This window comes from Falco rusticolus, chromosome 1 (genome assembly GCF_015220075.1).
Source record: "Falco rusticolus isolate bFalRus1 chromosome 1, bFalRus1.pri, whole genome shotgun sequence".
NCBI classification, from domain to species: Eukaryota; Metazoa; Chordata; class Aves; order Falconiformes; family Falconidae; genus Falco; species Falco rusticolus.
Window position 1 is genome coordinate 34,894,393 of NC_051187.1, and position 25,192 is coordinate 34,919,584.

General features: G+C 47.4%; 3 protein-coding genes across 9 annotated transcripts in view; 1 reads left to right on the forward strand and 2 right to left on the reverse strand.

The window, feature by feature from the left end:
- FBXW8 (F-box and WD repeat domain containing 8) overlaps positions 1 to 5,300 on the reverse strand; it is a 52,588-nt gene extending 47,288 nt beyond the window's left edge. For both annotated transcript variants that reach the window (XM_037386563.1, XM_037386471.1), the window contains exons 1-2: positions 4,979 to 5,300; positions 2,140 to 2,244 (exon numbers count right to left, since the gene is read on the reverse strand). In XM_037386563.1, coding sequence (XP_037242460.1) covers positions 2,140 to 2,244; positions 4,979 to 5,263 — 390 coding nt within the window. In that variant the 5' untranslated portion in view covers positions 5,264 to 5,300. The remainder of the gene's footprint in view (positions 1 to 2,139; positions 2,245 to 4,978) is intronic.
- Positions 5,301 to 7,895: 2,595 nt separating this feature from the next.
- HRK (harakiri, BCL2 interacting protein) lies at positions 7,896 to 22,414 on the forward strand. 2 transcript variants are annotated; one of them, XM_037387348.1, is made up of 2 exons: positions 7,896 to 8,207; positions 16,174 to 22,414. In XM_037387348.1, exon 1 carries the CDS (start codon positions 7,896 to 7,898, stop codon positions 8,157 to 8,159), a length of 264 nt encoding a protein of 87 aa, XP_037243245.1. In that variant the 3' UTR covers positions 8,160 to 8,207; positions 16,174 to 22,414. The 2 variants fall into 2 exon arrangements, with proteins under 2 accessions (XP_037243245.1, XP_037243290.1); XM_037387393.1 differs by having other exon boundaries at positions 16,226 to 22,414.
- RNFT2 (ring finger protein, transmembrane 2) overlaps positions 21,789 to 25,192 on the reverse strand; it is a 33,390-nt gene continuing 29,986 nt past the window's right edge. For all 5 annotated transcript variants that reach the window (XM_037386860.1, XM_037387016.1, XM_037386940.1 and 2 more), the window contains one exon: positions 21,789 to 24,750. In XM_037386860.1, coding sequence (XP_037242757.1) covers positions 24,616 to 24,750 — 135 coding nt within the window. In that variant the 3' untranslated portion in view covers positions 21,789 to 24,615. The remainder of the gene's footprint in view (positions 24,751 to 25,192) is intronic.

The window sequence follows — 25,192 nt, forward strand, 5'->3', positions numbered from 1 at the left end:
ATAGTTTGTGTTTTATAGTACTAATTCCAAAAATCAAAGAAAAGCAGTGGGGAAGAGGGGGAGGGGGAAATATCAGGGTGAAATTAAAGTTTTCCAGAGCAGTCTGTGGTGTGATTAAATCTCAAAGAGGCTCTGCAGTCAGGCTACTTTACTGTTAGCTGGTTACCAATTTGGCATAAAGAACTAAGAAAACAGGTTTTCTCCAAAGGCACTCACATAGTTCATGATGCCAATTCCACTAACTGGCCCAATTTCACTGAAATCCCAAGACGCCTTAATAAAAAAAACCACCACCTTTCTACGATAACACTGTAAAGCAGCAGGGCTTTCCATTTAACAGAAGAGGGCTCCCCCCCTCCTTCAAAAACAAAATCACCAGGAGAAAAATGAAAATGGTATTTATTTTTATTGCTTTGCTTTTTATTTGAACACTTAAAAAGAAGCCAGCTCTGCACTAAAAGCATTGGATATTAATCTAATTCAGAAAGCCTTGTAAAACACTGGGCATTTGCTCAGCTACTTGTCAGCTGCACATAGGACTGACCAACTCTGTCTGAAAAGGCAAATGAGAAATGTGGAAAATTTTCTCAGTGTTAAAACACATCTCACAAGAACAGGTTCAAGTTAAAAACCAAAATGAGAGAGAGAGAGAGTAATCAAGTGCAGTCCAAGCACAGAGAAAAGGAGCAGCCCTTCATCAGCCAATCTTTTTACTATGTCATGAGGTAAACTGATCATGCTGGGGAAGGGGAGGAAGAGAAACAGAAAGAATAACCTTAAAGTACTCCACTTAAAAAAACGCAACCCTGTTCCATTTCATGGAATGTGGCCTTTACTGATCGCGTATCTCTACCTCAAATGACAGAAACTTGAGCATATCTGAAAGCTTCAGAGTCTGCTGGGTAGCACCAAAAAATACACCTAGAGAGTTTTTTCTTCTGCAACAGAAGCCCTGCGAGAGGAATTATTTTTCTTCTAATAGTCCTTATTCCTAAAAGGCATTAGCAAGTAAAAGATTTAAGCAATAGCCACCTGTAACTCTTTAACACTATGACTTGCTCATACTGAACATTAAAAGCCTAATTTCATTTCAATGCATTCAGGGCCATTTGGATAATACTTGTGACTGGTTTGCCATCCACCACGAAGCTATACCCTTCCTGTCACTTTTCAATTTTTACATGTTAACATTTCTTTCTTTTACAAACAGCCCAGGGCATGGTTCGAGTGTAACACAAAGCATGATTTTAGTTGGATTTTTCTGAAGCTGCAAGATGTGCTTTGTACATAACAGTTCAATGAACACCAGCCTGAAACACTAAGTAGTGGCCATGGGAGAAGCTGGCAATGAATAACCACAATATTTCACATGGTAATCAGCACTCGCCAATTAAGTTTGCTTTGAAGACTCATTCAGAGAGAAGGCTCATCATTTCATGTGTGAAGAAAGGAGATAGGCTCAATAGTGTGGGCTGAACAATCCTAAGTATAGCCAGGGGGGTGTGAGTGTTTAAGTTAGTAAAGCTACTTGAAGAAACAGGCAGTTTACAACTACACATAAATTATGGACCATCTCCGAGTACAGCCTGGCGAAAGCATTATCTTGAAGTATCACCGAAGAAAAATATAAACCCCCTGCAAGGCAGTGCGGAGGGAGGAAGGAAATCAGTGTCATCTAAGAATTTAGCCTTACATGAAATTACTACAGACAAGAAGTTACTACTCCAACTTCTATGGTTCAAGTCTGACACTGACAAGTGGGAGGAGCAGCTTTGTTTCCAAGTCCTTAGCATCACAGAACTCTGAGTTCTAAATATTGTAGCAAGACACTCGCTTGTTTCTAAATATATTCACTTGACGCAAAAGATCTTCACAGTATTTATTTTAAATTTTAAGGCTTTGCTTTTGTCCAAGCCACAGAAGTTTTATTTAACTCTACTCAACAGCAAGCTATAAATCCAGCTCACTACTATTTTTTCAATATTCAGCTCTGGAAGTTATTTCCAAAAGTAAAAGCACAATCAGCTGAGTTACTAGGGCTGCCACACATTTTCCCTGCATCAAGGTGCTCGACTGTTTATTGAATATTTCTGCCAATTTTGTGTTGTATCAGAGAAGGAAACTGTCAGCAGTGCTTACCTGAGCACACCTTCCCAATTCAGTCTTGCTTAGGTACTGAAATATCTTCAGTGCCAGTTCGTAAGGCAGCTGGATATCAAAGAAGGGAACCTCATTTATTTCATTCTGAAAGGAAGAAAAAAGAGAAAATAATTTGTTAGGCTTCTTTGATGCATAGCTAGTTAGTAGCAAAAGTTACTGTACCACAAAGAAAGGACATTGTATCTTCAGTGCCATCACAGTTCCATAGGAAAGGCAGAAGTAATTCTGCCTCTCCTTCCCGTAACATCAGGCAGACCATGCTGGCATGAAGGTACCCAAGCTACTCTTTACTCTTCCAAGTCATATCAGGTAAAGAATATTAGAAGGCTAAGTGGAGCTAAAAAGCAAATTGAGGAGAACTGTAAGGCTTATCTACAGTCAGACAGCAGAGAAAGGCAAGACAGGAGTTCTAGTAAAAAAGGTTATCTAAGGTTTCAGCATCAAATAGACCAAACAAGTAAGCACTTTGACGACATATGCCCATTATTAATTTCACTTACAAGATTCAAACACAGATGATGGAAAACGAACAAACATTTTGATATAAAACTGAATGGAGATGACATTACAGTTGTTTTCTGTCTTTCACTAGTAAGATACAAATGTCTTTTTAATATGAAATGTGCTGAAAGAGTTGCTGCTTTAGCTGATTAAGTTATCTCAGTAAAAAAATTAAAACCAAAGAATCTATCATTTTAATCTAACAGCTAAATGCAGCACATACATTTTTCCTAGATTCTATTTGTTTGCTTTAACTACATAATTATTAAATCTTCTTCCTGCATTAAGTTACTGCATTGAGATTTGTCCTCTCCCTCATTTCTGTCTGCACATTCCAAATTTCTATAGTATATAACAGAGAGAGCGTAAAATCAGCCCATTCTGACCATTTCTATGTCACCCGTTTTGAAGTTTCACTCTTTAGTGTTTTCTCCTGGTTTCTGGTACCATCCCACATTGCTCCTGAATGCCTGATCACCCTCCATCAATCTCCACACACAAAATCAGGTGCCCAGTTAAAACCTATCCCCACCGCTTGCCACCAGAAAGTCAGGCAGCTCCCAAATCAGGATCATCCCCTGCCTCTTAGCACTTCTCTAGCCCCAAGACCTTTGTTTCTTTGTAGGTCTCTCTAAAATTACTCCTTGCTCATTTAAACCTGGACCTTTTGCAGTACCGACAAAGTAGTAAAAATAGGCAACGCTAAGTTTGAAGTCCACTTACACAGGAAAACCATTGCATAATACGGTTGCGTGGAAATTTTTAATGCAAAAGGTGTTCTACGCTAGCTAAGTGTTTAGTCAGCACAAATATGGGCAATGTTCCCATTAGGTCTTTTTAGATAAAATGCAATGTTTTTTTATAAACAGCAGGACCTCACACTCAATCTAAAGTTACTTAAACTAGGACCTGCACACAACGTTCCCGCTCCCCTCTCTCCCTGTCCACAATTTTCCTGCACCAACAGCTCCTTTTCCTTTCTCTTTGCATGAGGATCTCTGGCTCCACTCCCTGCTATGGATTTGCAAGACTGTTTGCTTTCATACGATTTAGATTGCATCTGTTTCCAAAAGGGGCACCAAAGAAAAATATAAAAGGAACTCTGAGAGCACATCTCCACCGCCACACGCAGACAGACCCCAAGCTGGCCAGATGTGAACCAGCTCTGATCCAGGAGCCATATAACCATTTTCAAGCAACGCGTTGCCCAAACAAATAAGATGAGCCATTCGGCAAGGCTTATTAGCTCTAGGCTTATGAGCTCAGGCACAGCACCACTATGAATATACTGCTTCCAAATTGGAGTTGACTCACATCCAACCAGCAGAACCTAGTCTGGCTGCATGGACCCAAAGGTACCATCAGAAGGACAGACTGCCTACAGCCCAGCACAAGCACAATGCTCCAGACCGACAGCTCTCTCAGGAAAATGAGGGAGAAAAAAAAAGAAAACACAGCTATGCAGGTGTTTGTTTTTTTTTTAAACTAACACACAAGAGTATATTCAAACTGCAAGTGCAACAGCTCAGACCAATTCCGTTTTAATGCTATCATAACGTTAAGAGGCAGATCAAGGTCTTCCCTTCCTACATCCCGAAGATTCGGGCAGCTGGTCTCTAGCACAATGCTCACCGCTGCGGACGGAGCGGTAACGTTAAGTCAGCACCAGCCTGTCTAAAAGTCGACTGGAACGAATCCAAAACTCAAACACTACCATTCCCTCCGAGACAGATCCGGGCTCCCATGTGCTAATGGAGCACTAATTCCGTAAATGGATTAATTTGTGCCTTGCAGACAGAAATTTAATCTGTTCCTTTTAATTTTTTTTTTAAGCAAAGAGTAATTAGTCACAGTTAGGGTAGCGAGAAGCAAGAAAATAGGTTTCCCCCCTAGTTTTCTTACGCTGTAAATAAAACCTCTATTGCATTTAGAGGGTTTACCAAAATAACTTTTATCTGGTTCAGAACTGTATTTAAGGCTATTTCCGAATTAACTCCTTCAATTAAAGACTTAATCGCTGTTCTGTTAAGCTGCTGTGTGGCAAGGCAGGACAGCCGCAGTTAGGGCTGCTGCCTCAGCCAGGGACAGGCCCTTTTGTAAGGGAAAAGGCACCGTCTCGTAAGAAAAGTAAATTGGGAGGTGGGGGCGACGATTAGACCGCCCCAAAAAACTCAGCAGCTAAGAAACAAGCCCCGGGAAGGCGAGACGCGCCCCCCCCCGCCCCGCCGAGGGCCCGCTCCGCACCGGGGCCCAGCCCCGGGGCCGCCCCAGGCGGGGGGTGCCGGCCGGGAGCGGCCCCGGCGCCGCGCAGCCCTACCAGGTCCCGGATGAGCTGCCCCAGCAGGTCGTCGCCGTCGCCGCCTCCGCCTCCGTCCTCCGCGGGCTCCTCGGCGGGGCGGGCGGGCGACGGGCTGCGGCAGGCCGGGGTGCCGCCGTCCAGCAGGCCTCGGGCCAGCGCCAGGTAGCTCGGCTCGCCCGGCTCCGCGCTGCGGTGCCTCTCGGGTTCCGCCGCCGCCTCCTGCCGCCGCCGCTTCGCGCCCCCCGCCAGCTCCTCCCGCCAGCGGCGGCGGAACAGCTCCAGCTCCGCCGAGCCCTCGGCCATGGCGGCGGGGCCGGGCCCGGCCCAACCTCCCGCCGGCCCGGCCCGGAAACCGCCCCCCGCGCCCGCGCGTTCCGCCGCGCGAAGGTTCCTACGGCCGCCGGGGCGGGCCGGGGCCGGCTGACGGGGCCGCCGGCCGCCATTTTGTGGCCCTGAGGCTGGCGTCGGTGTCGGGGCGGCCTGCGGGCGTCGAGCGCTCGAGGGGCGGGATAGAGGCCGTGGGGCCCACCGGTCACGGCTCGGCCTTGCAGCCCAGCCGCCTCGGAGAGCTGCTGGTGGCTGAGCGAGGGCCGGGGCGAGGGCAGGGGCCCGGGTGGGCAGCCTGGGCCTGGGCTGTGCTGTGAAGCCTCGGTGCCTCCAAGCCACGGCCGGCCGTGTGGCCCCGCGGGGGAAAGCGGCTCCCAAGGAGGCAGCTGCCTGTGGAGGAGGCACAGAGGAGCGTGATGGGCCCCATCCAGGCCATTTCTTCCACCCATTTTGTTGGCCAAGTCTAAACCAAAGTGTGTGGGCAGGGGTCACCTGAGAGTGACGTCACCAGAGACTGTGGGCCTGAGAGCTGCCACCATCATGGCACTTTGGGGAGGACACGATGTTTGCGCCGCACCTTTCCAGTATCAACCCACCATGTTGCTCCAAGGCTGTGTTTCAAACGATGGCTAAACCCGACCGCTGAAACATGGCTGCGGAGCTACTATTGCTTCAGCCAGTCCAGCTGCCCAGAGGAGTGGGAAGGCTGCAAGTATTCAAGTCCTCAACACAACTTCTGTGGAGCGCTGGGGGAAATGAAACAGGTAAGCGAGACATAGCTGGTCCTCGCTGGGCACTGGTGAACATGCTAAAACACGTGGCCCTTGCTCTCAGTAGCAGCTTGTGGCAGTGTACCTGCACCCTTGCATCTGTCTCCAGACGCTGCCATGCAGCATCTTCCAGCGGCCAATTGCTGGTTTTGATCCTTCACAGCTTGTTGCTGTCCATGCAGTTTATAAAACAATTTAATGAATGCAAACAGGCATTTTGGATTCCAGCAAAAATCCAAACCACCTCATTTGGGGAGGACCTCCTGTATGTAGGAACCTTACAAAAGACTTGTTTTCTCAACAAAATCATTTGGACTTAAAGGAGGATTTCCCTGGGGTGCACACACTGCCCGTGGTGAGCCCTGCCAGAGGAGGGATGGCAGAGCAGGAGCTGCCCCTGTAGCAGGATGTGGGGCTGCTCCAGGGAGGCTAGATGGGTTGGGAAGATGACAAGCCCCAGGAGGGTCCCCCTAGACCCCCATGCAATACCAGGGTGATTTGCCAAGGAGGCGGCAGCAGCCTCCCTGCCTGGCAGAAGGGAAAAAGGCCACTTTGGGGTGATTCCTGCCCCACAGGGAGCTGCAGGGAGTCCCTGCTGCTGTCCCAGGGTTGATGCGTGATGGGGAGCCCTGCCTGGGGGTCCCAGCCCTGCTCCTGTGCGCTGGCGGCTGGGGAGGCGCTGCATGCCGCTGGGTCAGTGCCTGGGGGCTGTGCACTGCTGCCTCGGCCACTCGAAATGTGATCAGAATCTGTAACGCTTTGGGTGATGAAATCCCCTCCAGCTCTACGTAATCCCCTCACTGCCCCCCTCCATCTCCACGCTGTCCCCTGCAGCCCCACGCTGTCACCTGCAGCCCCACACTGTCCCTGCAGCCCCACGCTGTCCCTGCAGCCCCATGCCGTGACCTGCAGCCCCACGCTGTCACCTGCAGCCCCACACTGTCCCTGCAGCCCCACACTGTCCCTCCATCCCCGCAGTCCCCTGCAGCCCCACGATGTGACCTGCAGCCCCACGCTGTCCCTGCAGCCCCACACTGTCCCTCCATCCCCGCAGTCCCCTGCAGCCCCACGATGTCACCTGCAACCCCATGCCGTGACCTGCAGCCCCACACTGTCCCTGCAGCCCCACACTGCCCCTCCATCCCCGCAGCCCCCTCCATCCCCGCAGTCCCCTGCAGCCCCACTATGTCACCTGCAGCCCCACTATGTCACCTGCAGCCCCACACTGTCCCTGCAGCCCCACACTGCCCCTCCATCCCCGCAGCCCCCTCCATCCCCGCAGTCCCCTGCAGCCCCACGATGTCACCTGCAGCCCCACGCCGTGACCTGCAGCCCCACACTGTCCCTGCAGCCCCACACTGCCCCTCCATCCCCGCAGTCCCCTGCAGCCCCACTATGTCACCTGCAGCCCCACGCCGTGACCTGCAGCCCCACGCTGTCCCTGCAGCCCTATGCTGTCACCTGCAGCCCCATGCTGCCCCTTCGTCCCCACACCGTCAGCTGCGTCCCCACACTGTCCCTCCATCCCCGTGCTGTCCCACCAAACTCCCACACGACCCCTAGACACCGGAACGTCCCACCACACACACACACGGTTCCCTCCGCCCCCCCGCGTCCCCCCATCCACCCTCCGCGCCCCCCCCCCAACTGTCCCCCCCACCCCCGCCCGCTGCTCCCCCCCCAACTGCCCCCTTCCCCGCCCGCCCCCCCCGCCCGCTCCCCGCGGCCGAGCGCCGCCCCGCGGGGGATGATGTAACCCCCCCGTCCCCCGCCCGCCGCCGCCCCGGCCCGCCCGCCCGCACACGCCGCGGCACTCGGCGGCGAGCGGCGGCGCAGCCATGTGCCCCTGCGCGCTGCACGGCGGCCCCCCCGCGCCCTGCCCCTGCAGCCCCGGCCGCGCCGCACGGCCCTCGGCCGCCGCCCGCCTGGTCGCCGCCCGCCTGCGCCGCCTGGGCGATGAGCTGGAGCAGCGGGCGGCGCGGCGCAAGGCTCGGGGCCGCGGCCCCTGGGCCGGCCGCCGCCTGGCCGCCGTGCTGTGCCTGCTGTGCGCCCTCACGCCCGCGGCCGCGCTGGCCTGGCTGAGCCGCAGGAGGAGCCTCTAGGCGAGAGGGGCGCTGGCCGGAGCGGGGAGCAGGCGGGACGCGCAACAGGTCGGCACCGCGCCGGGGCACGGGGAGCGGGCGCGGCGGCGGGGCCGGGGGCGGCGGGGCGGCCGGGGGGGCTCGGCGCGGCACCCGGGGCCGGCAGCGGGGCCCGGCACGGCGGAGCGCGCTGTCCGCGGTACTCGCCGGGCTGCGGCGGGTGATGGCGGCAGCGCACGGAGCCCCGGTCTGCCGGTACCGCCGGGCTGGCAGCTACATCACCTTTCCCCGCTCCTCTCCTCCTCTCCTCCTCTCCTCTCTTCTCCTCTCCTCTCCCCTCTCTCCTCCTCTCCTTCTCCCCTCTCCTCCCCTCTCCTTCTCCCCTCTCCTCCCCTCTCCTTCTCCCCTCTCCTTCTCCTCTCCTCCTCTCCCTCTCCTCTCCCTCTCCTTTCCTCTACCCTCTCTCCTTCTCCTTTCCCCTTTCCCAGGACTCCCCAAACGCCCCCTTTCCCCTTCTCCAAACTTTCAGGGCTTCCAGCCCTGTGCCTCTCCTTCACCCAAGTCATCCGTACTCTCAGGGGGCACTTTAAGCTCCATGCCCACACTGAGCAAGCCTACCGTCCCCGTGGGCCAGCGGCAGCAGCATGGGGTGGCCCACAAGGGTTGCAGCAGGTCCAGCGTTGCCCTGACTGCCGGCCCTGGGAGGTGGAGGATGCTTGCCCCACACACCCATGCCTGCCAAGCCTTCTCCAGCCCTCTTGTGAGTGGAGGAACTTCCCCCGTGTCCTGCCATCCCCTGGCAAGCTTTAGACCCATAGGTGCTGTGGGCACCCATCACTAAGGTCCCTGGGTGGTGGGATTTCCCCACAGGACCATCTGGCAGGGCAGGCTGGGGCTTTGGCTGGCTGTGCCTGGTTCTGTGTTTTGGATAATTCCTTACCCAGTGCCGGAGGCTTTTCCCAAGGGGAGTCCCAAGCCACCAGCCAGGGAAAAGCATCCAAGCCCCGTTACTGCTGGTTCTCAGAGCCCCTACTGTGCTCCAGAGACACCGAGCAAACCAGCAGTGGGGAAATGGGATATACCTGGGCCCGCAACCCTTGTTGTCAGCGTGGTGACACCTCCTGGGCTGGTGGGACAGCTCTGCACCTTCAGCTTTGGGAGCATGCAGGGATACTGAGCATATGTGGGGTCAGATCAGGGATTTTGGGTACTCTGAAGTGCTCTTTGGGACATGAATTTCTCCCCACAGACATGAGGGGCAAGGGCTGCTATTTTGGGTGCTTTAAATGATACCTATGCATGTCCCCTGGTGTTTGTCTGTGTTCAGGGAAGACTTTTAAGTGCCTGTCTAACTTTCAGCATGCACTCGTATCCCGCTAGCTCGGACAGGGTTTAGAAGAGAGCTTAAAGTCAGTTGAAAGATGTCACTGATAGTGCACCGACCTTGCACAATTTCAGCTTAACAGGGCTCTTTGGAACTCTTGGGCCAGACCTTGGCTGTCAGGTATCAGGTCTTGCATTGCAAAATGTCTCGCATGCTTTTTAGGTGCATGAAATTCCATTAAATATGTATAGTGTGGAGAAGAAGTATGGTTATCACGAGAGTTTAAAAATAAGGTTTTCCAGCAGGTCTGTGTGTTTGCACTGCATGTGTGTGTGTACACATAGGTGGGGGGGGGGGAGCATTGTTGTTTGTCTCTCTGAGCTGCAACTGGTGCATCTGTCAGGAGGTTCAGCTGGTTACCTTTGGAAAGGTTTCTTTGAAAACAAAAGCAGAACAAACCTGCTTTTTTGATGAATCAAAGCCTCAATTTCTATAAAATCACCAGCTCAGAGGTATGAGGCTCTGGGATGGTGCCTGCAGAGCTGTGCCCAGCAAAGCCCTGGCAGAGGGTAGTGTGAGTGGTGTGGGGAAGCGGTTATTGCTGTGGGACTGTGGTCAGGAGCAGAGCTTACAGATCTTCTTACCCTTCCTGTCAGTTTGTGGCAAGTTTGATTGCAGTGTTTGGAAGAAAACCCACCTGTTTTCTTGCTTGCCTCTCTGAGCTCAAAAAAAGTCAAAATCCAAGGGGGAACTGCAGTGATCTCCCTTATGTAGTGTCTCAAGTGTCCTTTTCTTTCTTAACACGCTGGGGAATTTCCTGCCTGCCCAGTCTGGGACTTCATCCTGCACAGAGAAGGTGGCAGGTGAGAAGGGCTGACAGAGAGAGACTGTTCGCTGGCCCCGTGGATCTGTGCACACGTTCAGCCCAGGCTTCCTGGCAATCCCGTGAGGCCAAAGCTGTTTGGATTTTTAGTTTTTGTGAAGATTTGCATAGCTTTGCTTAGGCAGATATTAAATTTGATTCCCATCTCTTCTGCTGTTGACTCTGTGGAGCCCTCACCTCCATCCTGCTTTCTGCACTTCAGGCCCAACAATAACCAGTTGCTTATAAATTGCTTTGATAAAGACACTGTAGAAGAGGAAAGCATTATCCTCAACACAGCTGAGGCGAGCTCCTTCAGCATGCACAGTCCTTCCTCACAGCTTCAAAGGCTGCCACAGACAGGACATGCTGAGCTGCCTCCAAATGCTCAGGGGCTTCATGGACACAAATACAAATGTAAGTCTCTGAAAAGAAGATCCTTGTGTGTGATGTGAAGCAGTTTCAGGGATAAAGAGGCCAGATGTGGGAGAATAACAAGCTAGGAACAGTCTCCTTGTTGCCTCGATGTGCAGCAGGCTGGCCTGTCTGACTCCTGGCAAGCTTCTGAGGCACAAGTGACCAAGCTGCAGATGAAAATACAGTGCAACCCCAGAATAATTACTTTCTGGGTTATTTTTGCCATTAAGAATCTTTTCTATTCATCCTGAATAATAATTTGCTCGCACCAGTTGAGGTACCTGATTATCTGCAGTGTCTCAGAGCCCAAGTGATAGTGCAGTGAGCTGGGTTAGTCTTGGAGATGTGGTAAGACAGCAGTGTTTTATTAACTCAGCAGAGTATTTATGAACAAAAGCTGTCTACCTGCCATCCTCAGAGACGCTCTGCAGTGATAATAACATTGTTCTGCAACAAGATGGAAAGTCCAGGCTCTGAGCACTTGTGAACTTGGGATTTCATAGAACAGCTCATAAGAGGAGAGTAACTTGTACACTTAATAAATGTGCTGCAAAGTCAGCATTTGTCTTGTGATCTGGTGGTTGCAGAAGGAATAGAGGAAAAGGTCAGTTTCGGCCTGGCTTACTACTCAAGTTCCCCTCCTGCTCTTTTCAAGCGGTAGTAGCATTTTGCATCGGCTGCTGTGAGCGTATGTACTACTTCTGAGGAAGAAAGTTGGTAGTTGTTCCCTCAGGTCCTTGTGGCTTTACACAACAATGCAGCTCAGGGAATAATCCTGTGTACCAGGGAACTTCGCCTGCTCTCTCAGCCCCTAGGTGATGGCAGTGAAAGCAGGATTAGGACCGCTGCATGTGACCAACTTGTATCTGTGGACCATGCTTGGGATCTGGGGATGAATGCGTTACAAATGGCAGTTTTATAATATATAATCTGACATCACCTTGAAATATCCAACCAGGGCGTGAAGTATAGTTGTCATGTGCCAGTTTGGCATACAGTGTCACTTGTATTTCGCTCTATTAGTTCAGAAGTGGCAGTGTATTAAAATCAAACCCTACTTGTCCCTGCCAGCTTCGCCAGCCTGGTTCTGTGCCCACTGTGTTGCCAGTAATTTCCCCCACTGTTTGCTGCAAGGTTCATGCAGAGCCACTCTGTCCAAAGCCTCAGTGCAGTTAATTATCTGTATTAAAATTGGGTTGATAAGATTTCTGGAGATGTCACACTGAGCTGTGCAGGAGTGCAAAGAAAATTAAGGACCAGAGGCAGTACAGCTAGCACAGGGCTAAGCTGACTAGCTCAGCAGTGAGTTGCAGTTTTGCATGAGGATAAACATTCAGCATGTTGCACCCTGTATGCATCCCTGACACAAAGAGGCAAACACTGTTGTTTATCCTCCTGGATAACTAAGGAAGGAGGAGTCTGCTCTTCCTGGTGGCAGGCATCCTACTCAAAAATGCCAAAGGTCCCCACCACCCTTGCCCCAGTTTCACAGTTAAATTGCACAAGGAAAACCTTCAACGTTAACTTTAATAATAAACAAGCAGCAGAGTTTTAAAAAATAAACAGCAGTCCAGAAACACCTCTTTCTGCAGGTAGGCTATGTCCAAGCAGGCCACTTTCTGGAAAGATTGGAGCCCCAACATATTTCTTTACTGTGTCTGGTTCCTTGATCTTCCTGTGCTAAGATATTCGGGACACACCGTTCTTCCGAGTTCTTCCCTAGTAGGTTCTGCTCTTCTTTCATCTTACCTCTTGACCCCCCTGCTAATTGTTTTTTGGTCTTCCAAGTTACCCTTTCATCTCCCACAGAGATGCTAATGAAGTGTGAGTGTACATGGATGCAGGCTGCTTGGGAATTTGACAGGGCTGTTGCCCAGCCCTTGTTTTCTCATTAACCTGCTGCTTCGTGAGGAAGTGACGGTGCCTTGTTTTGTCCCTGCCTCGAGCTTTCCCTTAGCAATCCAAGCACTTGAAATTTTTTTTTCTTTAAATATATCAATAACTGTTATTTTGTTTATTAGGAGTGGAATGTGTGCCAGCTGAATCGCCTGTGTAATCCATTTAAATCAAGAAGTTACATGCTGACACGTTAGCCGTGAGCAGGACTCCTTTTGCCAAGTGCTTTAGGGGACATGAGCTCAGATTCTCCTATGGCTTTATGCAGGTGGCACCCGAGCATGGCTTTGCGTCCTGTCTCTGAATAAAGATTAGTCAAAGAAATGCTGAGATGAGACTAGGGACCCCCCTACCTGAGTCATTTCATGTTCATCCTACTTAGTATCCCAGGGAAGAGCAGCTTTCCTTTTGTTGGTAAACACCAGCCTAGCAAGCGACGTGATAAAACTGTAGGATTTAAGGCTGGAGAGCTCAAGTCAAGATGCCTTATCTATTAAAAGCGATGGGATGTGTCGAGGCTGGCTGAGATGGTTTTGCAAATATCAGCCAACATCATTTGTCATCTCACAACCTTATGGCTTAATAGGTTCAATGGGTAAGAGCAACTTCCTGAGCAAAATCTGCATCTCCCTCAATGACAAGGAAGAAAGGGATACATCACCAAAGGGAATGTTGGTTTCCATGAAAAATTCCAAAGCAAGTGATTTTTTTTTTCATCACTTCAATCCATGTTTTCAATAGACACCACATTTTTCATATAGGAACTCAGCTATAACTACCTTTTTTTTTTTAATAAGTGAATGAAAAATCTTGATAATAGTGGACAATCCCCTCTCCCCGAAGTTTCAACGTTGTACGAATGGCACGTAAAATAAACCATTTTTCAGCGGCTCTACAGAGGGAATATGCTGGCACTCTTTCCAACTTACTATCCACCCCAGTATTACAAATGGGATGTTGTTTGGCTTTCCTCAGCGTTTTTCAGACCCAAATTACCAAATTTTGATCTATCTGCTGAGTGCCTATTGTGGGAAATTTGGAGTAACTCCACTGAAGTCAATTGGGTTGCCCTGGATTTACAGTGCTGTAAATGAGATCAGAATTTGGCTCAAAGTATATTCCATTAATGAGTCAGATACTGGCAATGCAGCCAATATGCACCCAGAAACGGCTTTAACACAGCCTAGGATATTCAAAATTGTTTTATTGAAAGATGGGCTGAAGGCCAGGATTCTGGGGTTCTCTTTTATTCTTTCCATGAAATTCACCTTTATGCAGAAGGCCAGCACGAGACTGATGCAAAACTTAAGAACCATTTAAGCTGTTAGAATAGGGTAGGGCTCGTGAGATGCATGAACATTGTGCTGAGCTCTTTGCCTGCCCCAGAGCAGATTTATCACTCAGAGTTCAAGACATTCCAGGATTTATCAACTTTTACAGGTTTTTATAGATTTTCTATACGTTAAGCGACACAGAGAGACAGTTTGTAAAATATAATGACACCGAGGATGACCTGTTGCAGGCCATAGATGGCACAGTAGGACAAGGGTTCATAGCTGGCGATCGGAAGTACTGCTACAGGAGAAATAATAAATAAGCATTAAATGTTTCTGCTTTGGAGGAAATCCTTTAATCAGCTCCTGAAGTCTTTATTCGAGTGTAACTTGTGTAAATATCTCACCTCTTTGAGTGTGAGCAACCACATCGCAGGCTCTCCCTCCATATTGCCAGCCCGTTTCTCAGTACCCTACATGCCGTTCAGGCTGTGCCCTGCCTTCTCTCCCCAACAGCGCCCATGTGGTTGATTTTGAAGACCTCTCTGTAAAGCCATCTTGTGTGAGAAGTGCAGATGCCCAGAATCTCCTCCTCGTGGTGTTTCACAAGTCTAGAGAAACCCGTGGCGCTGTCTGTCTGCCTGTGCTTGGCGCTGGCCTAGACCTGAGTGTGCAGTGGTGCTGAGATGCCAGGAGGCCCGTGTAGGAGTGGGGGCTGCGGGGAGGTCTGTCTCCTGTGCAGGCAGGCCAGGAGGCTGAGCGGGGGGGTGCATTTCAACCTCCGGGCTACTTATTGACAGCTGATTACTGACAGTCTGTGCTCTGTTGTCTTTGTGTAGCCGGTATTATGTTCGTACTCTCTCAAGTAGTGAACACCTTTCCTATTTTCCCTCTGCCAAAACACTAAGTCGCTCTGCAAAAAACCTTTGAAAATACCTCCAGTACTTCCAGAGAGTGGGTGCATCTGTGAAAGTCTGTGTGCATGCAGATACAGAAGCCACAGAAACTGCGTGGCTAGCTAGTAGCCTTGATCACAGCAAGACAAATGAAAACGTGCTTCAAGTCTGGATGATTCATTCTGGCATTAAGTCCTCCAAGCTATTTGCACTGTTGCTCCAGATTCCTCAAAACTAGAAAACAAGACTGTAGACTGAGGGAAGGAGAGATTGTAATTGCCACATCCTGTGCACAGCAGCAGCTTGAGCAGCTGACAGTAACTGCGATAAAGCAGATACAGTTGCACCTTTTGAGGCTGAACCAGAGACGTTCTAGGTTACTCAGAGTTGGTTGCAGCACCAGAATTTGCCTGCTTTTCTCACAGTGGAGGTTTCGTCTCAGAGGCAGTGCCACTGGACTGTGATAACCTTCACGCTGGCACGAACAGGGTAGTGCTACAGAAGGAAGGGAAGCAATTCTGGGTTTACATCAGAGTAATGCAGATCAGAATCTGCTCACAAGCTGTTTGCCAGCCCTAATTACACTCTGACTTCATAGCTGATGCAGTTGCATAGTCAGCTACTCCCCCCTCCTTTCTCCCACCCCGGTGAAATCACCTCATCCAGAAGGCCAGCAGAGATTTCTCCACTGAGGTTTTTATAAGATCGCTCATTGTCACAGTCTCTGCGAACTAGACAACACAGTCTGAAAGATGGGATCTATCCCAGCAAATGCTGGTATCAACAAACCTAGGTATAAATGCGGGAAATGGGAATTTCATAGTAGATGCCCCTCGGGCACATCTCCTGCTAATTTGCACTTAGATAGGTGCCTTTCTCTGAGCACTTTATTAATTAAGGCTTGCAGCCCACCTGTGAGGCAAATAAGTTATTACTGCCCTCATTTTACAGTAGCAACTGAAAGGAGTGGTTTGCCCAAGGCCACAAATGTAATCAGTAGCAGTACCAGGAATGAGTGAGTTCTTCCAGTCTCCTGTGATCCTCAATGCGCCCCATTGCATACCTGTAACAAAATTAATGGCTTCTCCAAAAGTTTAACATTTTTGTTAACATGGTGTAAATGAAGATGGAGCACCCAAAAGAACGAGCCTTGCAAAATGAGAGCTCGCCAGAAATCCTGCGGTAGCACAGGGATAAAGGCGTAATCTCCTGTGCTGAACCACAAAACCATCCTCCCCATAAATTATATACCTCTTCTTGTCAGTAAATTTAGCAGGAGGGTTCAAGCATAAATTTAAAAGAAGCTTTTATTGTAACCAATGCATCAATATAATTAAAACCAAACACAATTCTTTTGCTTTCTTAGGCTGGAGAAAACCCTGTGCCCTTGGAGAAAATTGTTTCCCCTTTTCCTACAGGGAATCCAGAGCCTGAGCAGCAGCTGTGAAGAGTGGAGATAAAGAAAGAAGTGGAAGATGTTGGAAGTGCTTTGGGCAATGTGAAGAAGGATTTGCACAGAAGGAGCTGTTCAAGGGCCCAGCAGCAAAACAGAGACACATACATGCTTATATATAGAAGAATGTAAACCCTCCTGTATGCATACGTTAAAATGTGCATGCCTTGTTGAGAACGTAAGCAACATTCCTTGTAGATGATGGTGGTCTGAGCATTCATGCTCCTGCAGTCTGAGTCAAAAGATTAGCGATGTCCTTGCTGTAATGCTAGCATTTTCTCCACTGCACCTTGTTTATGGCAACATAAACATTCCTTTCAATGCAGCGGGATGAAAAATAATGTATACATCCAGAGTTAAGTAGTATCTTGAGAGACCAAACTTGCTGCCAAATGGGCATGCCCTAGCCGTGGTGGGGGGGAACAGGTGCTTAGCAGCTTGGACAACAGACAGTTTGTGTGTGTATATATTAAGCGCTATAGCACCAGGTGAGATAAGCTTTTCTTACGACTTTAGTTTCTCTGGTGCTACATTTAATATTTGTCTGGGGCTAAACTGCCTCTCTGTGGTGCTACAGTTTCCCCAAGAGGATGTTCTGAAACATGGGACAAGGAAAAATCTATTTTGGTTATTAATATTTATACACAAGATGACAAAATTAATACTTCTTGAGAAGGTGCTATTTTTTTTCTTTCCTTCAATCTCTGCATAAATTAAGACAAAACAAATAATCTAGCCCAGAACTTTCTAAAACTAATTTTCTTTGGGGCAGTTCTTTTTGTTTTGATGGTTCGGAGCTTGGGAAGCAGCGTTCCCTGAGGCGGCAAAGACACACCAGCTCTTTTCACTGCAGTGTACATGTCAAAGTCTGCGAGTGCAGAAATTCCTACAGCTCCGGAGCTGGGCATTCTCCTAGATGGTGATTTAAGCAGTCTCAAATCCTATGAACCAGGGAAGAGAACTGTATCTAGGCTAACCAATGGACTGGGGGACAACAGAACTTGTCCTTCGAAGTCAAAGGGCTTTTTTCAGTCTAGTACTGAGCACTTTTTTCCTTGCAGCCAAAACTACCTGTCAGATTTAGGATACCTTCCGGATGCTCTTTACAGTAATTATTATGCACAGTTTTTTAGAAACATTTTTCCCAGCTTCAGATATTTGCACCAGAAAATCGATACCCCACCAAGGGGGGAATGTTAAGAACCAGATTTCCAAAGGAAGTTTGGCTCCTTGTCTTTTTAAAATACTTCCTCACCCTCACCCGGTCAGGGAACAAGCCGAGTGGCCACTGTGTCCCAGTCAAACCTTTCATTTTTCATTACTGCAGGAGAAATGTTTCTAAGCAATCTAAAAGCAAAATTCTCCCTTTATCAAATATTCACCAATGTGTTTTGGGCCCCTGCACACATATTCATGGGTATTATTGATCCAAGTCAATTCACAAACAGCAGAAAGGGCTATGCTGAAAGAGCAAATTGTTCCTAATGAAGAACCTTGCCCTACTTTATATTATGTGCAGTGTTGGGAGGGGTCATGTAGCTAAGTGTAGTTTGTCTGTTGATAAGAGTTTGGATGGTCTCAGAACCACAGGGACCGATAAAACAATTTTCCTACAATTTTTGGTCTGATGCTTAATAATAACTCGGCATCTTGTACTCCTTCCTGGCTCAGTCTCTTACTGAAATAAGTAAGAATTCTTCTGTCAAAAGGAGGAGCCTCAGCTGGTTTCAGCAGTGTTGCAAGTGCTGGATTAGTGACTGCTGGATCAGGCATAGCCTTAAAAATACAACTTTCTACAAATTGCTCACATGAGGAAGTGAAATTGTGCGTATGGTATTGCACAAGTCAAATTTGAACAGAAAATAATTGATCAGGAGGACTGGATGCGTAACTTTGCTACACAAGACACGCAGTCCGCAGGTCTTCCCTCCACCCCTACGCTACCTTGCCCCACCCTGTGTGTGCACCCCACATACACAGAGGCAGGCTTGTGACAAGCCGTCCGGCATAGGAGCTGGCTTACATTTCTCGGTGCAAGAGAGAGGGCTCTCCCGCATACTCCTCCCCTTTAGCAATTATTAGCTCCCGAGTTCTGAATGTTTAATAAACTCCTCACCTGGAATAGGCATTATTCCCATCTTCCCTTGCATCTTGGGTGCATGCAGTTTGCACTGCCATCGGTTCTCCTGCCACACCGGCTATTTGGGTCTGCAGCCCTGAGACTTCTCGTAGCATTTTTTTCCCAAAGAGGCATTTCCCCTGAAACAGCACAGCAAAGGAAAAGGGAAGAAAGTTCTGTCCTTACCATAGAGTAAGCCCCTTAAATCAGGGTTCAACCGCAGCAGCAAAGCAATTGGTTGATCTCCCTCAGTCCTAACGCTCCAGGGACAGGCTTTTCTGTCAAAAAAAAACCAAAAAGAACTCCCAGGGGACCAGTCTCCTCCTTGGTGGTTCCTAATATTCAGCAAAAATGTTAGAAGACACATGCTGTCCATTGGTATTCTCATGAAACAACAACCAAATCAATCGTGTTTCCCAAGTGTAAACAACAGCAGGTCCAGTACCCCAAATCCTGCTTTAGTCCTGATTTACTTCACTTCTGTAGTTCTAAACTGGATGGTTAGTGTGAACCGAGGGTTAAGTTTTGGAGACTTTCATCTATTAGTTGCTGGGTCAAGCAAGCTTTGCTGGAGCAGCAGCTTGCCAGCGCTTTATAGCCAGCATTCACTGTACATAAATCGAATTACTGACTAGAGGATATGTATTTGTCAAAGCCTTACATTTTCTGGTATAATTGCTATTCTTGAATGCCTCCATTTTTGACAAGGGGTGTTTTTATCGTTTTTAAAATACCTGATTTAACCCTGGTTGATGTTTGTATTGGTAAAACATGCTGTATACTCCCCTAGTGCTGTTTGTACTGTATTACAACAGCTGTGTGAGACGGTGGGCGGTTTCCGTACCGTACTAACGGGTAAGAAACCAGCACAGTTCCTCTCTCTTGCTCCTCTTTTTCTTTTTCACAGCAGCCAAGAAGTCATTGATTTTGATTAGCTTCGCAGTTGCGACTCTGTGAAGACTGGGGAGTGCTCTCTAAATGAAAAAAAAAAGACCTCATCTTAGGTTTCAGCAGACGGTGCGTGTGCAAGCCAGAGGAGGAGGTTATGAGATCATAGTCTATATAGAACGCCGCATAATGTGGCTGTGAGGAAAGTCTTTATTAATTTTTAAAGCAGCACTCCACCAAGATAGCTCCCATCACATATTGGAACTTCATATTTCAAGTAAAAAAACAGCCTAGTGTGGACTACTAATCAGCTTCTCTCCTCCTGCCTGTTAAAATAAGTCCTTTGACTTAACTAATTCTAGGATAGCACCGCTGCCTGCATGGAGACAGCTGGTTACACCCAGGACAGAATTTAGCCCGTTAATTCCAGATTCCTTCCTCTTCTCTCTTCAATTTATTTTCAGTACGTAAAAAAATACAGAATGGGAACAACCCTGCTGTCATACACTTCCATGTGCCCAGGAGAGGCATCACCCAATAATAACATACAGCAAATCACCAAAATCAATGAGTTGTCAGTGATGAGGAATGAGAAACCCACCATACTTCTGTTTTAGAGCATGTAGGCATGCAGAAATTGCCCTAATTTAGCTAAGCCCATTACTAAAGCAATTTACTTAAATCAGAAACTCTTGTTAAATCAGTTTAATCTGATTTGTGAATTTGCTTTGTCTCTATACCACGCTAAAATTATAAGGGTCTTAAATGCACTGCAAAAGCAGAAGCAATCCTTTCTAATGGAATTTATTATGAACACATTTGGGTAAAGTGGTGTCATTTCTATGTCCATGTACCCCTTGGAATCAGGCACTTTTCCCTGCTGCCTCCTAAGATGAAACAGTTTGGTTAAATGCTGCTATTGCTGTAATCTCGTAGGTTGAGCAGGCAGAGGAGAATCTCACTTGGAGGTGGTGAGGACACAGGACACAGGAGAATGGGGAGGCAAGACAGAAGGAGGTATTTCCCTTCTGAAAAACTGCGCTACCATGTACAAAGTGGTTCATTATGCGGACAGAATAGTACGTCTGGTTTAATATTTAATTTTAATTTTCCTACAAATGGTTTTAAAACATCTGCCCGTGATCTTGACAGAAGTCTGAGATATATGTAATAAACTATCTGTGGCTCCAAATTAAATCCTGGACCCACAGGTTTTGTCCATGTCAAAACCTCCTGGCTATATTCTACCACCACAACAGGTGAACAATATCTCCACAACTTTTCTTAGAGCGGCTTTGCTTGCAGCAAATTCAATTTTGAATCCGAGCTTCCAAATCAGCCTCATTCTTGTGTAACACTTTGCAAGCCACTGGTTGCTGTGTGCTGAGCTGAAGGTCAGGAGACACGGGCTGTGTTCATTCAAACTCCAGAAGCCTAGGGAAGTCTGAGTAACATGGGACTTGAACTTCCTTAGGAAAACACTAGTATATCAGCTAGTCTGAACAGAAGAGAGGAATTCTCGCATGCTGGTTCTCCTAATTCTGTCCTGGGCTGAATGCACAAGCCCTTTCATTCCAAAAGCTATCTTTGCCCCGAGTACAGGTATATATCCCTGTTCCCAGCGTAAGACACTCCTGTGCTTCTTCCCTCTGCCAATCCTGCTGGCTTGAACCACGCGCCATCTGCGTAACAGGAATCGCCATCAGCACATACCCAAACACACTCCCCCACTCAGGTCTTCCAAACAACAGCTCTGCCCTTAGCAGTTGCGGGAAAAAGCTGACTGTTCCAGTTAAAGCTGCAGAATTTCCATTCCCCATCTGCAAGAGAAACTTAAAAACTACAAAATACAACACAAGTGAATATTTTTTTCTGACAAGATTTGAATACAAGAGTGAATTTTCATGTAACTCCAATGAGACTTTGTCAGTGTTCACTCTACATGAATACTTGAGTACTTGAATTTCACAAGTTTTTTTTAATATTTACAGAAAGTTACTTTGGAGCTTGATAAATATTCACTGAAAGCATCTGGGTATTGAACTGCCATTTTTAGTTACATCCATTATTAGTTACAGATGCCACCTAAGTAGAGAGCAAAACCAACTACAATGGGATTTAGTTTTCATGGGTATTCACGGCATAACCTTTCCAATCAATTCACAGTTTATCACAAGAAAAAATCTTCCCATCACCTTTAGTCCTTAGGACTAAATTTTCCAGTCTGCTCCCAGATGCATTGCTAACAGAATAAAACAGATGAAATGCAGTGAACACACAATTCCTTGCACATTACTGATTTAGTACTATTTGGATGTAAACTCTTGCAGAGTCGCTGTGCAAGTTTCCACCCTCACCAAAGCAAGAGCAAAGCATATGCTCACTGCTGATATGAGTTCATGAAGGCTCCTGTTTATGGTTGGATGTGGCTTCTCTCTTTTGTAAAAGGAATTTCATATGCTGAGACTCTTTGTACATATTTATAATGACTTTATTAAAAAAAAGAAAAATAACTGTTCAATGGTGAAAAAAGGCTCCGGTTTTTATTTCCTTTCTGAAATTCGAAAGAATAATTTCTTTGCACAACCCTAGCTGTTTTCCCATGGAAACCCACAGAAGTTTCTCATCAGTTGTCATTAGAACTGGAATTTTTCCCCTGCATGTTTTCTGGCCCAAATGTCATGTTCTAGGAGAGGGTAGCACTGTCCTGCCTCACAAAGCCATCACTGTACCATACCCGAGGAGGATGGGTGGGACAGATGGCTCGCAGCACCGAGCTGTTTCTTCCACAGCATCCAGGCCAGAAGAATAGGGACTGAAGGATGTTTTAATTCAACGGCTGTATAATAGCAGCCTGTAGTAAATTCTTTCTCTTGCAGGACTGAAGATGATCTTTGTTATGCTTCCAGTAGAATAAATATCCACAGCATAAAATTTCACCTTCTATTTAGCACTAATTAGCAATAACAGAGAAGTGTGGCACAGGATGGCCCACCAAATCCGAGGCACCCATGCCCTCTCAGATAAAAGGCTGTGCCTGCAGCGAAGGCCTTCGCGTATGGATCGCAGTGCTGCATTTTGTCACTGAGGGATCTGAGTAGCACGTCACGCTGCCAACTCGTAAAGAACTTTTGATAAAGAAAAAAAAAGAAAAGGACTATAAGAACATAACAAATACTCCCCATACTTTCCCTTTGATTGCCTTCCTTCCTTATAACCAAATTAAAAAAGAAATAATTGTGAAACAGTGTATCTTAATGCTAGCTGTAGTGTTAGGCTCATGTTGACCTTTTCATATACTTCTCCATAGGTATTTTCCAGGAGCATTTAGAAAAACAATCAGGAGTGGCTTTTCAAACATTCTGAAAGCAGATACAACTAACCTTTTAATCAATTGGCATTGCCCTGAAAACTGATACTGAAACCCTTCATAAATTGCCTGCCCACAGAATCAGTAATTTTCCCTTTTCCTGGAGAATATACCAGACTATTTTTAGCACATACAACATTTTTATGCCCACTGAAAACCTTGCTTCCTTCCTTACTGAACTGCCTTCCCCCATCCCAAAATGGCTATTCCCATTGGAGATAGCCACTGGATTCCTTGGCTTAGTTCTCCACTTTCATGGGATCCATTTGACAAGAAGCAAGTCACTTTGTTCTGGAAAGTAAAGATTTTCCTCCTGTACTTCCCTGTCCCTCTCCAGCCAGATTTGGACTATCTTCCCTGCTCAGGCTCTGCCTCTCATCATTTCTCCTCTAGCCATACTGAACTATTATTTCCAAAGAAATGTTGAGCCTTAATCTTGTTACCATTAGCTCCTGTTTGCTTTAATTCTTCTCCCTGTGGAGTTTCACAGCAGGAGGGGAAGGCGGCAGTCAGTACATACACATAGGCTCATTTCCCCCAGGTACAGTTCTTCCTGATTATCCACTCAAGTGGGATTGTAACCTTACGGCCATTTCCATAGTAATGAGCATGGAAGATGCCACAGTTGCCTAATGAGGCACTTTCTCTGGGTGCACAGCAAAAAGCGGACGTTGTTTAGTGAAAGAAAAAGCTCCAGAGAACAAACAGCAACTCCATTTGCATGCAAGTGCCTCTGCAGCACCCTCAGCAGAGATGGAAATTGTGGCAATATGAAGTGTGTTAATTCTCCTGTTAAACATATAAGGTGTCTCCTGGAAGGGATTTTTTGGAAGCAGAAGTGTTACAATAAAGCCTCCACCATCACAGGTGGATTTTCCATTTTGTGTATAAACCAGGCTGGCTCTTCAAGCAATGCAGCTGCTTCTGTGCAATTCTGCCCTCAAGCTGTTAAATCTCACTAAACCCAGGCTCTCCAGGAGGCCCTGTATGCTGATGCCCCACCGTTTCTGTTATCAGCAGTGCTGTCTGGGCTCAGTGCTGAGCGAGCACATTTCTTCTGGTTTTGGACGCAGGCAGGTACTGGATGCTGAGTGGCACTGGTTTTTGAAGCCAGTAAGCCTTGCCTCGAGTGGCTGCACTGAGGAGCATATTGCAGAGGTACCCGAATCTGTGAGATGCTCTTGACTTTTCACCTAGACAAACCAAACCTGACTTTAATCTCTCCCTGCCTCCCACTGTTTTCCCCATATGCTAGAAAATCAGAAAGTCTGGTCATGAAAGTTAAAGAGGAAAAACGTTCCCAAGAAAAGCAAGTGTCATTTCCAGCTTCACTATCATGGTCTTTCCCAGGTTCTAGAGATTTTATTAAGATGACAACACGTGCAATTTGTGGAATCAATTGCAAAAAAAAACGGCTGCTGGGAGATGACATTGCTCCAGCCGCAAATAAACTGCAGGCACGAGGTTCTGAAGCACTGTTTTGGGAGAGTTCTCCAAGGTAGTATAACAGCAACAACGTAATTCTATGATGTTACCGATTCAGGGAAGCTAGGGCCATTTAATGTGAAAAATCTCACGAGTGGTCTGAGCCAGAGGAAAACAGCTTTTTTCCAGTGTATCAGGTTATACACATGCAATTCATGGTACACTTGCCTTATACATGCAGTATTTATCTATTCTAAAATGACAGAAAAAAAGGAAACATCTCAAGCAGTTTATAACTATGTAAGTTCAAGAAAAAATCTTGGCTGTAGCTTAGCCATGGAGTTTGCCATAATACAAAACACATCTTTCTTGCCTTTGAGGATAAAGTTTTTGGCTACTAACAATTGTTCTGTTGGCTCCTGCAGAAATAGCGCTGGAAGAAAGACTAAGACAACAAATCCACAGGCAACTAAATAGGGGCATGGGATCACCAGATTTTCCAGCTTTTTCTTCTCTCTGCATGTGTTAATCCATTTGTCAGCATGTATTGGTTTTAATACACCTGGAAATGAGCAGAGGTGGTGCCATCTTTCCAGCAACGCAGGGTTTCTACTGTGACAGAACGACAAAGAGGACAGGTCTTCTCTCTGTCAAACCAGAGGCAGAGGCATTCTTCACAAAACACATGCTGTGGAGAGAAAAGGGCATCATCCTGATGAGGGAAGGAGGTCTCATCTTGCCACCAAGCGTGCACACTCAATAGGACAGCCATGGGAGCAAGTCACGATTCAAGTTCAGGTGGAGAATGCAGCTGATTAGCAGTACTTATGTGATATGAAATATCCCAGCATCACTAGTATATCAGTTTGACAAGGCTAATGATATATTACTCTGTCTCTTAATATAGCAATAGAAAGAAACATTAAAAAGGCCTACAACATTTGGGCTAACAAAGTACTTGAGAGGGTTTTCTCTACCATGTTTCCATCCTCAATTCCCTGGGTTATTTTAAAATTCCTTACTTTGCTCAGACAACCCCCTTTCTTCCCCGTACTTTTAACTTCATTTGCTTTTTTCTGCTCACATCACCCAGTCCTAGTCACTAGCTTCAGTGTCCCAGTTTCCCCTTC

Excerpts from the sequence above, each read along its gene's own strand:
- HRK (XM_037387348.1), top strand. The coding sequence starts at position 7,896 with ATGTGCCCCTGCGCGCTGCACGGCGGCCCCCCCGCGCCCTGCCCCTGC.